Source organism: Bemisia tabaci, chromosome 8 (genome assembly GCF_918797505.1).
Source record: "Bemisia tabaci chromosome 8, PGI_BMITA_v3".
NCBI classification, from domain to species: domain Eukaryota; kingdom Metazoa; phylum Arthropoda; class Insecta; order Hemiptera; family Aleyrodidae; genus Bemisia; species Bemisia tabaci.
Genome location: NC_092800.1, coordinates 26,075,789 through 26,089,201, shown reverse-complemented (window position 1 = coordinate 26,089,201; position 13,413 = coordinate 26,075,789). Strand labels below are relative to the sequence as shown.

The 13,413-nt window shown below is 37.2% G+C and overlaps 1 protein-coding gene across 5 annotated transcripts in view; it reads left to right on the top strand.

The window, feature by feature from the left end:
- Positions 1 to 13,413, top strand: part of LOC109035465 (uncharacterized) — a 61,154-nt gene that overhangs the window by 45,131 nt on the left and 2,610 nt on the right. For 4 of the 5 annotated variants that reach the window (XM_072303500.1, XM_072303501.1, XM_072303502.1 and 1 more), the window contains 7 exons: positions 9 to 116; positions 884 to 1,156; positions 3,210 to 3,365; positions 3,955 to 4,047; positions 5,203 to 5,245; positions 6,205 to 6,290; positions 11,781 to 12,391. In XM_072303500.1, coding sequence (XP_072159601.1) covers positions 9 to 116; positions 884 to 1,156; positions 3,210 to 3,365; positions 3,955 to 4,047; positions 5,203 to 5,245; positions 6,205 to 6,290; positions 11,781 to 12,391 — 1,370 coding nt within the window. The remainder of the gene's footprint in view (positions 1 to 8; positions 117 to 883; positions 1,157 to 3,209; positions 3,366 to 3,954; positions 4,048 to 5,202; positions 5,246 to 6,204; positions 6,291 to 11,780; positions 12,392 to 13,413) is intronic. The other variant, XM_019049115.2, reaches the window with a different exon arrangement.

The following is a 13,413-nucleotide window of genomic DNA, read 5'->3' as shown; positions in this document are numbered from 1 at the left end:
TTTTTCAGTCACCGCCAGCAACTGGACCATTCCAGTTTGCCGTTGAGGCTGAGATTCATTTTGTTCCAGTCAGCCCACCGCAAGATGCCTCGGCAGCAGCAGGAGAGGCACCACAGGTCTGAAAATTATGTTTTTAAAACGTAACATGAAACTTTTTTCTATCTACTCTCACTTAACATCAGTCATAATATTTACCAATGGTTAAATTATTCGGGGTAAATAACAGAAAATATTACCGTAGTAGCAGAAAGATGTAAAATTTACAAAAAAAAAAACGCAAAAAGAAGCAAAAGTTTTGTAAAGACATTTTTAGATTTATAGTGTGCCATTTTTGAAGCTCAAAATTGTAAATCACTAAAGTCAAAATTGTAAATCACTAAAGCTGTCAATTGTAAGCTCAAATACTTTAGTTAAAAAGTAGGACAAAACCTGTCCTGTGACAATGGCAATTGCCGGAACTGCAAAGTTAGTTATCCAAAAAGTAGAGGCGGGTCTACTCTACACCAGTTGGTTTCTCAGATACTCCGATAAATCCGTGATTGCTCCTCATGTTGTGGGCTTTTTTTCTCTTAATGGCCTTAAAAGTTTAGATAAACTTTGAATCTTTGAGGATTTAGAAAATGCGGTTTCTAAAGAACCGCTGTTCATCAGAATTGAAATTAAATGAAATCAATGAAAGCATTAATGAAGCATTATGGCATTAATTTGAAATTAATGTGTTCACAGTCCTCACCCAACAAGGAAGGACATCAAATATTGGGCAAATACGCGTTAAAAATGATTTATCAATTTTTGTTGGGTGTTGAACAGAATACTGTCCCTTGCTGAATCTTGTGTCAAATTTTTTCTCACATTTTATTAATTTGCATTTATATTAATTTAGCAGCCATCAGTCATGGAAGGTGAGGCTCAAAGCATGCAGACTGAAGCTGTAGCTCCAGATGGAGAGAGAATATTTGCCGTTCCTGAACCAGGCATACAAATTACTCCTGAATCTGAAATCCACGCTGCTCCAGAGGCAGAAATACATCTCGGCACAGAACAACCTGAAATATCTACAGTGCCTGAGCCCCTACAGCAGTTGCCTGAAGAGGATATATATGTATTTCCTGCCGAAAGACAGGGAGAACCTGTAAGACGCCCAACAGGTCCTGAGGTGAGTTTTCAATGTGGAGAAGTCTTCAAAGTAAATTAATAGTGCAGTGTGGGTTATCAAATGTATTATTCATAATTTTCTCAACGAATTGAATTTCAGTTTCAAAGGTAAGGTGCAATTGCATGGCTTGTTTTAATAATTTGAACATGTGTTATTGCCGCTAGTAGGAGAAAATTTGAGAACACCTTTATTTTTACTGAAAAAACTGAGTAACAACAATGAATCTTTCTTTGGTATTTTAAAAAGAAATACAAAATGACCCATTCAATAATGAAAATAGATAAAAGTTACTGGATTTATGATGTAAACGATTTCTTATTACTTAATTTTTTTCATACGAATGACTACTAAGCATTCCCTTTTAGAATTTGAATTTAATTTTCTTCGTCATACCCGAAATATTCAGTGGAAATTTTGAACAATAAAGGAAATGTGTTTTTCTTAGAACAATGATTACACAACCCTGCGTTTTTTGGTCATGTCGTGTTGCATGACATGTCTTGATTGATACTTATGTATGTATTAGTGCTGAATTCGGGAAAAATATCCAAACAAATTCCATCACGTCAGGATTTTCCGCAAATTCAAAATTTTAGTTTTTTGGGGGGAATAATTTCCAACAAATTGAATTTTTTCTTTTTACTTTGACCATTGATTTTGGTCTATAGTATCTCCACTAAGTATAAAATAACCATTGCATGTCAAAAGGAAGTCTTAAAGAGTGATAATTGTCCGAATTTTGTCAAATTTTATGCATTTTTAGGTGATTTTTATCCCTCTTCAAATCGTTTTCCCCGTTCAAAATGTTTAAAAATACGACTTGAAAAAAATTTACTGTCCATAATTTACTTACGTTCCTACCCACTAATCACCGAAAAAAGTAAACACAAGTTTCTAAAATATTGGGAAAAGGGGGGCGGCTCCAAGATGTCTTAAGAGCTCCATGCGGCTCGCGGCTTCTTCCTGCCGCACCGTGTTGCAGGTTCCAACTCATCTGAGTTTCACACACCTTTTTGATACCTCAACGCATTTTTACAGGTTTCAACTTGTCTAGTGTTCTATCATGAGTTCAGTGGAATTTTATCCTGACTTATCAGTGCTAAATTGGCAGTTTGCCCGAGATTCGATTCTTTTTTGTGTCGAAAATTCGTAATTTCGGCCAAATGACTTCCAGAGGGTGCAAAAAGTCACCAGATGTGTTTTGTTACATCTATGGTGAGCTGATGGTGCAAAATCAGCAATGTGATATCACAGAATTTTTGAGGAAACCTGCGACGCGGCGGGAAGAACCCACGAGCCGCAAGGAGCTCTCATAACATCTTGGCGCCGTCCCCCTCTTCCCGATATTTTAGAAACTTGTGTTTACTTTTTTTAGTGATATGCAGGTACTCACATAAGTAAACTAAGGGGGAATAATTTTTTTCAAGTCGTATATTCAAAAATTTTCACCGGAAAACGATTTGTTCGGGGTTAAACATCACCTAAAAATGCATAAAATTTGACGAAATTCGGACAATTATCACTCTTTGAAGCATCTTTTTGACGTGCAATGGTTATTTTATACTTAATAGAGATACCATAGACCAAAATCTATGGTCAAATTAAAAAAAAATTCAATTTTCTAGAAATTTTCCCCCCAAAAAACTAAAATTTTCAATTTGCGGAAAATTCTGACGTGATGGAATTTTTTTATACTTTTCCCGAATTCAGCACTAAAAAATACATCAGAATCAATTAAGACATGCCGTGCAACATGACATGACCAAAAAAAAATGGCTGTGTAGTATTAATGTGGAGATTTTGAAACATCGCAAGTAGGTACATTTTTTTCTTTTTTCACCATCCAATTGGAATTTGTTTACTTTTTCTCTTGGAATGAGCTTAAATGCATTTCTCTGGTTTGAAGAATTAATAGAGGGCTGTATTCTAACACAGCATTAACGCACTTTATCTGGACATGTTCTTTAATTGTTCATGTGCATCGTTATAATTTTGTTTGTTGTACTTTCCTGAAATACCTATATTTTTTCTATCATACATTCCAATGATTCAGATCCCTTTATCCTCAAGAGAGGCTGTAGCTGGAGACCAAGAACAAGTTAAAAAAGACAAAGGCAGGAGGAAGAGATTCCTAGCTAGACCGCAAATTCCTAATCGTGTGTTGCGTAAACGGTACGAGGAATTGCCCAACAAACCCAGGTCTACACCAGTAAGTCACTCTTCTCACACAACTTTTCAGAGCGGATTGCAAAAACTCTGTTGATATTCATCAGCTTTTAAAAATAGCTCTGGTAAATTGAAAGCAAATGAAATGATTCTTGCAAATTAAAAGAATAAAACTTCTAACTTATCTGATGCAAGCTCTACCTTTCTCATAAAGAGCTCCCTCCCATCAGAATTTTTTGCCCACCTCCATGTTACTATGTAGTTGTCTAGCAAATCCGAACAATCAAACTTCTACATGTCTGTTATTAAAGCATTTTGCTTATTGACTTTTATATCGGTAATTCTAATGACAGAAGTGATTCTGGTGATAGAATCAGCTTAAGGTTATAGATTAAGTTAATAAATCAATATATAAATTTCCGTGAAGTATTAGAGACACTCACTTATTATTTCATTTAAAAATCATCCACTAAATACTTTTTTCTCATTGGCCACATTTAGAGCATTTCTTCATGATGTACAGAATGAATCCATTTAGGTTGCCGCTCAGATTATACTTCTTAGTTTGCATTGTGTTTCAAACCTTGTTGTAGTTATGGTATTCTATGTTTAATTTTGAATTTTTTCTCTAGCATCCTATCACAGTTATGTTGGATTTTATACGCAATGAACAAAAGAGCACACCAAAGCCAAACCAACATATAGGACGCTATCATTTTGCAGAGGTATACTTGCTAACTTCAAATGATTTTCTTTTCTTCTTTTAACCATTTTTTTCTTGGTGAATACTACTCTGTTCACATGGGGCCCAGAAGTTCAGCTTGTTCCCGTTTTAGAGCAAACTTGAAAATTATTAGCATGTGGTATGCACAAGACTCTAGATTGATTCCTCAACTTAGAACGAAGACCCTAGGCAGGTCTCTAGCTTTAAAATTGCCAAAGTTACGGCATTTTAAAGATGGTGTGTTAAGAGGGACCCTGGTGTTTTTCTAGCATGTTTTACCTCTGGCTAAACGATTCTTGCATCATTCACAGTCTGACCATAGTAATTAATTATTGAGTTATTGGTACCTTTAAATGAAGACGGGAAATAGGAACATTCTTACAATTGAGGAATTGAAATTAATTCTGGCTGTTGGTTGCGGTATTTAATGAGCCTCCAGACAAGGCACACTATGTCGTCACCTTCCAGGCAAAGTATCACAAGCGCCATGCGACGTTTAAAAATTTCCGCCGCCATTTTATTTTTTTACAGAGAAATTGTTCAACGAAGCTGTCCAAAAATTTCACTGAATTTTCTTTGTGCTGCCGATAAAATTTAGTAAAATTTCCAAACAGATTCAACCAACAATTTCTCAGTAAAAAAATAAAATGGCGGCGGAAATTTTTAAACGTCTCATGGCGCTTGTGATACTTTGCCTGGAAGGTGACGATGTATTAAAACAGAATGCTACGTGTTTTCCCTTCAAAATTTCACAAGGGGAAGTCTGAAAATCAACTCTTGAACAAGATATAAGTGTTTTCTATCAACATTGATTAAATGGCAAAAATACAAATGATGCTATGTTTATAATCAAACATCCATTTTATCTTTGTTTAAAGACTATTTAATATTATGCTCAGGAGTTGATTTCAAATCTTTCTGTTGTAAAAATTGTTTGTATGTAAGATTTTGAAGAGAAAACTTGTGATGTTTTCTTCCAATTTAGACCTTGTATAGTGGCCCATTGGTCCTTATATATATTTTTTACTGCGAGAATAAGCTTTCAGCACGTCTTTGAAGACTCTGTAAATTTTCTCATAATCTAAAGAAATCTTCTCTCAGCAATTCTGGTTCTTATTTGAAGTTCTTACTAATTTTTTTTTATTGTCTCACTCAGATTCGAACTTACAATGTGTGCTCTCCAGATGGTGGTTTTGACCGTAAGTAACTCTCTCTCATTTTCACTATTGTTGCTATGAATTTTCATTTGTGTTTCACTCTTAATGACCATGAGCCTTTTTTTCCTTACAAATAAAGTGTTTTTGGAGCTAAAAACCCTCTGAAGATTACTAAACAAGGTTAGAAAGTGAGTATGACAACATATCGATAGTGAAACTTCTGAAGCAAGTATCTTGGTTCATTTTTCCTTTGAAATCTCCCTATAGAAGCTTATAAGTGGGAAATTAGCCCTCTTAGTACTCATCAATTCAAACCCCATTCTAGCCATAACACAGAATCGAACTCTACTTGTTCTCACTTAGATGTCTCCATTTTATGGAAACTGGAATGTTTGCACGGTCAAGAAGTTTTGGTACCCCTGGTTTCTAATTTCTCTTGTGTCACCAGCATAGTGACAAATAACACAAAACACACACACACACAATCTTAGTTAATTGGAATGCATCAATCAACTTTTTGTCATTCCCTGGTCCTAAGGACTTTAGTGCCAAATCAATCAAAATTTAGATGATACCCAAGAAATTTAAAAATCAATTCGGAGCTATAAAATTGTAAATTTTATAGTTTAAGAGACCCAATGTTAAGGAAAACTTATTTAAAACTTTATCTCCCATCCTTGATGCCCAAAATCGTCTTGAGTTGAACGCAACTTTCCGCACATTATTTCCACAAGTATGGACTATATTTTGGGAACTACTATTTCTGGTTCATTTAAAAATCAGCACGTGTGCTATTAGTATCCCCATGAAGAATGAACAAATGGGCACTTACCACAGCTTACTCTTTAGGGTATTGGACAGTGTTACTACCCAACATTTAAATATGCCTCCTACCCAACATTTAAATACGACCTCTACCCCTACCCTTACGAAAGTTACCTTTTTTCTTCTTTTTACATCCTACTAGTTGTCACACTAAATATTTGTTTTTCAATTTCTAGCACTGGAGGATATATTGAATGACTCTGATATTGATTATCAAGAAGATGTGTTACAGCTCTCCCCGAACGCACCGCGTTTACCCAGGGTAAGATTTGTGACTAAAACTTGAGCCTGATGTTTCATTACCAATGTTTATTATAAAATAACAATAACAAAGGGAATTTCGTATTTTCCTTAGACAAGTTTTTCTGAATAAGACCTCCAGAAGTATAGTTGAGTCTTAGTAAAATCGTCTTAAACCTCGGTAAAATCGCCTCAAACCTTGGTAATAATATGATCAGCAGCCTGATTGTTGAAATGTATGTCACAAGAATTGAAAATCGATGTAAGAGTTACACTTTACAGATAGGGTCTTGTCTTAACTTGCTGACACAGCCAGTTAAAGTTTAAACATTCAGGCTGCAGGAGACTTTTCCTCCTTTCACATATTTCGAGCTTTTAAATTTGATTTATTGAAAGGAAAAAGTGCTATCAAAAATTAGATTCTTTGTTAAAAAAATGATGGAATTCTGGGTTTATTTTTAAGTAGAGATGTACCGTACAAGTTTTCAAGTAGCCTCATCCACTAAGACTCTCCGACGAGGTCATTCTTCCCTTTCCTTGAACTAGAAAAATTCAGGGCGTTAGAAATAACCTTGAACTTATAATCCCGTGTGCAGATTCGTGAAGGCATATTGTGTGATACATCAATCTCTTCGTTTTGATGTCTAGAAAAAGAAAATCGATGATGGCCATCTCAAATTTCATACAAACCCCCCCAAATTCAAGATGGCGGCCAAAATGGCGGTTTTGGGGTAAAAAAATTTAAAGTTTGCAAATACGTCGTGTCGGGTGTCGTTTCTTATGTATTTTTGATCGTAGAATCCGAATTTTCAGTCAAAAGTTAGCCCAAAGGTCATTTTTAGGCCAAAATCCAAGATGGCGTCCAAAAATACCTCTTACGGGTACTAATTTGCCTACTCGGGTCTACATGCATTGTGAGGTATCAATTATTAGGTTTTCAGGGTCGTAGAGTCCGAAAATGAGGTCCATTTTCCGCTGCGGCTCTCAAGAAGCCCTAAAATCAAAGATGGCGCCCAAAATGGCCGCCGGTCTTGCGGATGAAACTGCCATTTAAGGCAGCTATAACAAACAATACGTTCAAAATTAAGTTTCTTGGGTCAAGAAGTTCGAATAGGAGATCAGATGTTTACTCCTACAAAAAATTAAGCCTCCGAATCGAAAATCGCTGCCGACATTGTTGCCAGTTAAAGGCGCAGACCGGTAAATGACTGATATTAAGAGATTTGCCGAAGGAGGGGTTTCGATAAGGGCCGTTGTTGGGCCCATACCCTGAAATTCTTCAATTTCACGATTGTTTGCTCATTTAAAGTCTAAAGTTTGCGGAATGTATCATGATTTGGTCATTTCCGGTCTATTTAGGGGTCTAATACCGGCCTAAACATGAGACTAAAGGCCGATTTTGGCGAAAAATGCGGGTTTTTTTACATTCGACGTGACGCTGTTTCTTAACGATCCCATCATCGGAGGAGATTGTTGTCCTTCAAGTACGTTCATTAAGGATGTAAGATAGTCACTTTGCCCAATTTTCGTTGATGGCAAACCTTGCGCTCAGAGTTAAAACGATCTTCTTAGAATTTTCTTGTTTTTCATCATTATTTAAAATGGCATAAAAAGGGCGACTCATCTTAAACCAGAAATAGATTCATTGGTGGAAAATGTACGCAGCTGGTCATAACTGTCCTCCAAAAAATTAATGGATTAAAGCCTCCCCCCCCCCCAAAAAAAAAGGAAAACCTGTGTTGCCATATTTTATTGCCTAGCATCACAGAAAACCGCGTGATTATTTCAGTATTTGGAGGCTGTTCTTCGTAGAGCACATTTAGCAAAGCTCAAAACCCTCGATTTTTCATACGTTACGATTATTGATTATATACATGCAATTATCCATCATTATTTTGTTTATTACATGTATGTATCTATAGAGACTCTTATCGTGGCGCGGCATTCCTACATATCATCGGTAAAAATCGAGAAAAATGCAACATTGAAACGGAAATGAGAATTCTACTATCATCGCGCTGAGAATGTTAGCCTTATCCAAAACTAAAAATTCATTGCAATAAAATGTGTAATATTGGTTAAAAGGCAAAACGACGTAGAACATGTTCTTATCCGGGTGGTATTACCTGTGCAAAGTGGGCGATAGAGTCGTCAACTGCTGAGCTCATATTGCATCTCTCATTTGGTGCCTCACTCATTACAGACATAAGTCTGAGCCAGAAAAACTAAGCGTTTGCTAGATTAACATGCATGCGTCATTTCTCTAAAATTATGACATGGCAGCTGCAAAGAAGAGGTTTGATGCAGGAGACAGGGAACCTGATGAAGAAGCAACTGATGAGGAAGCTGTTAGGTTGCTGGGCAGAAGTGAAGGAAACCAGGGTTTCAAATTATTTTTAGGAAGCAGAATTCTGATCGATCGCAGGCAATAAGAATGGCGGGGGGCAGGGATTGTCAGGGTGGTGAAAAATCAGCATTAAGCACTCGTGATTCTGACACATGGCTTACTTTTTTTCGGATCTCAGATCACGGTCAATGATTCAAAGTTGCACCTTCGTTTGTAAATATCGTGTACAAAATTCGTAAGATAATAGGCCACCTACAAGCCCAAAATTTTAAAGCAATTATCACTAACACAAAATATAATCTACTTGCATCTCTGAATACTGTAATTCGAGTCTTACATATTTATTTCAAAATGCGCATATTCCGAGAAAGTGGATGAAATCCTCGGCCAACTAGGATTTTTCTCGATTTTTACCGATGATATGTGCGAATGCCGCGCCACGATGGGAACCTCTACAGATACTTACATGTAATAAACAAAATAATGATGGATAATGGAGATTTCGCATATGTGAGGAATTTGCGATTTGACTGTTGATTCTTACGTAAAAGTTCGGGAGAAACACGATGGTGCCACTGGTTTTCTCTGAAATCAACTCCCAAGCTCAAAAAAAGGTCTCAAGTTGAGCCCGAAATGGAGGGGATATCCCACACTATCCTGAGAGTCCACCCCTAAATCAAGACACACTCTCTATGCAAAGATAAGGAGCAAGTACATTCACAGGGCTACCACTTTATTTGGGGACTCCACAACAGAAAACACAGCAACCTTGCTAATGTATTTGCTCCCTATCTTTGCATGGAGAGTTTGTCTTGATGTACAGGTGGACTCTCAGGATAGCGCGGGATATCCCCTCCATTTTGGTCTCAACTTAAGAGCTTTTTTTGAGCTTGGAAGTTGATTTCAGAGAAAGCCATTGGCACCATCGAGTTTCTCGCGAACTTCTACATAAGAATCCATAGTCAAATTGCAAATTCCTCACACATGCAACATCTCCATTGCATTTATATAATCACTAATCATGCGATCGTAACGTATGAAAAATCGAGGGTTTTGAGCTTTGCTAAATGTGCTCTACGAAGAACAGCCTCCAAATACTGAAATAATCACGCGGTTTTCTGTGATGCTAGGCAATAAAATATGGCAACACAGGTTTTCCTTTTTTTTGGGGGGGGGGGGAGGCTTTAATCCATTAATTTTTTGGAGGACAGTTATGACCAGCTGCGTACATTTTCCACCAATGAATCTATTTCTGGTTTAAGATGAGTCGCCCTTTTTATGCCATTTTAAATAATGATGAAAAACAAGAAAATTCTAAGAAGATCGTTTTAACTCTGAGCGCAAGGTTTGCCATCAACGAAAATTGGGCAAAGTGACTATCTTACATCCTTAATGAACGTACTTGAAGGACAACAATCTCCTCCGATGATGGGATCGTTAAGAAACAGCGTCACGTCGAATGTAAAAAAACCCGCATTTTTCGCCAAAATCGGCCTTTAGTCTCATGTTTAGGCCGGTATTAGACCCCTAAATAGACCGGAAATGACCAAATCATGATACATTCCGCAAACTTTAGACTTTAAATGAGCAAACAATCGTGAAATTGAAGAATTTCAGGGTATGGGCCCAACAACGGCCCTTATCGAAACCCCTCCTTCGGCAAATCTCTTAATATCAGTCATTTACCGGTCTGCGCCTTTAACTGGCAACAATGTCGGCAGCGATTTTCGATTCGGAGGCTTAATTTTTTGTAGGAGTAAACATCTGATCTCCTATTCGAACTTCTTGACCCAAGAAACTTAATTTTGAACGTATTGTTTGTTATAGCTGCCTTAAATGGCAGTTTCATCCGCAAGACCGGCGGCCATTTTGGGCGCCATCTTTGATTTTAGGGCTTCTTGAGAGCCGCAGCGGAAAATGGACCTCATTTTCGGACTCTACGACCCTGAAAACCTAATAATTGATACCTCACAATGCATGTAGACCCGAGTAGGCAAATTAGTACCCGTAAGAGGTATTTTTGGACGCCATCTTGGATTTTGGCCTAAAAATGACCTTTGGGCTAACTTTTGACTGAAAATTCGGATTCTCCGATCAAAAATACATAAGAAACGACACCCGACACGACGTATTTGCAAACTTTAAATTTTTTTACCCCAAAACCGCCATTTTGGCCGCCATCTTGAATTTGGGGGGGTTTGTATGAAATTTGAGATGGCCATCATCGATTTTCTTTTTCTAGACATCAAAACGAAGAGATTGATGTATCACACAATATGCCTTCACGAATCTGCACACGGGACATATGTTTTGTTACGTATATTACAAAGAAATTACCGAGCTTCTAGAGACGTATGAGGTTGAATTATGGTACAAATTTCCTCATTAAAATTTCTTGTAGAACACGTTTGTACAACAGAAATATTTGAAAGTAACTCCTAACCAAAATATTGAGAGTGCTCAATGCCCAATTCAAACCTTCAGTCCATTATAAAAAACCTAAATCTACTTGATATCGCCCCCTAAACTTACCATAACAGTCTCTGTGGTATGAGCATATGGCATTCTCAATCTCAGCATTTTGGCTTTGCTGTTTCTTGTTGCTTACTTTTTGAACAACTTAGGGCAGAGAAGGAACACCGTTCAACTAAAAGCCTGCCAAAACTTATCTAGTGCACGATTTGATCAAGGTAGACTCTTGTTTTACATGTAAGCGGGAAATTCAAATTTTGTGTAACCAGTGTTAAATAGAAAAGTTAACATCTTTGTTCGACGTTAATTTTCAGTAATTTTTGTTGCCCACATCGTGTTCTATGTTACATTTTGGAGAGGAAACATACATGTACCAGAAAGCTTTAATTTGTACAATGTCTTGTAGCCTTCTTTGAAGTGTAGGTAGGTTCGAGTAATCTTTAGGCTCTGATGAATTGTGTCCATCATCATTTTAATGTGAATTCACCTTCCTTCCTCAAAGCAAAATCAAGGAGTTGAACTTTAGAAAAAGTACAAACTATAGTTTGAAAGCTAGAACACTGAAACAGAAAGAACTAAAAAACAAAAAAAGAAAGGAAATTTTTCAGCAGGATCCATGTACCTATCTTTTTAAGATCCTTTTTTTCATGACTTTGAAGTAAATTAAATAATCTTTAAAACGATTCATTTCAGGTATCGTTTGAAGCAACCATTTTACGTTTTGAGGAAGCTGAGAATAGGAGAAAAAGTCGCCTTGCTGGCCAGGTGCAACCAGGACCCGTCGTTCCTGACTTGGACCTAAATATTTCACCGCCAAAGATTCCTGTTCCGGAGGAACAGGACATACCAGGACCCGTTGTTCCAGATTTGGACCTAAATATTTCACCGCCAAAGATCCCTGTTCCGGAGGAACAGGACATTCCTCAGGAGCAGGAGCAATACATTCCACAAAGAGAAAGTCCTCTTGCAGAGAGGCCAGTCCCAGTTTATCCCTCGCAGGCCCCTGTTTTACAAGAGCAAATGGAAGTGCCAGAACTGGACGATGCTATTCTAATCGGTGGAGGTGCTGAAACAATCCATCCTCAGAGATCGTCAACACCAGAAAAAGAGGTGGGGTCCAAAAGAAAAGCTTCTGAAACAGAGGGCACAAAAAGAAAACGTGCTCCTGTGGACCGTCTACCAGAAAGACCAGACGAAGTGCCGCAACCAGATATACCCTCAGACGTTCGTGTTTACACCTCAACAAAACCAGTTCTCAATGAGTTAGATCTCTCTTCATTGAGGCTAGATCCAGCGTCTCCTCGGTACGTCTCATTTGAGGACTTCTTTTGGAAAAGGGTTTATGAGGCTTGCAATGCTGCATGACAGAACTTTTGGATAGGTCACTTGTAATTATAGAACAACATTGCACAATCAGCATTGGAAGCTTTAAACTCTCTTTCACGGAAGAAATCCTCAATCCCTTTGAAGTCTGCTTTGTACCATTATTCATCTTAAAAAACTGGATGGAACTCAAAGAAATGCCTTCGGGCATCTTCAAGTTGCAGAGTTGTACCTTGAGTTCAACTGGAAAGCCCTTCATCATGTTTTACATTTTTCTGAAAGCTCATAACATGTATGCAAACTGTGTCTTGTTACAATTCTGTAATTTTCAGCAATTTTGCAAAAAATTAGATTTGGCACTCGGATTTTTCCTCCATCATGCTCCCCTGAGTTTTTTGGGGAGCTCAAAAGTTTGGGAAATATCATATCGCCTAGTGATCAAATGCATCAATTCTGGATAACATTCTTCAAGAGCAGAATTGAACCTGTTTAACAAACTGTCGGTTAAACTGTAGGAACGCTTATCTCAGTTTTCAACATTAGAGACTTTCTACCATTTCTTATATTTCAAATGGAAAAATACCCAGTATTATCTCTTAAAAACTTCCTTGGTTTTCTCTCTATGTATGAAGAATAATCTGTGATAATTTCCAGCAATCGCGCTGACTTGTTCTTCTTTTATGAAATGAAATGAGAGCAAATATTTTAAAATTTTTCAAAGGAGATACACATTCCTGTAGTTACACTGTCACTATACAAACGCCTTTTACTAAGTAGTTACGTGGAAGAATTTAACATCATTTGCCAAGACAAGCACCCAAAATTTGAATTTTTTTTTTTTTTTTTAATAAATAATTAGCCAATTTTTGTGAACAGTGAAGTATGGTTTGGTCAAATTTAATCGTAACAGTCAGTTATCCCCGAACGTTATCACATTTCATTTAAGTTACCGTAATTTTTCCATTGAGTAGATTTCGAGTAGTTAAGTAACTCATTCTCCATT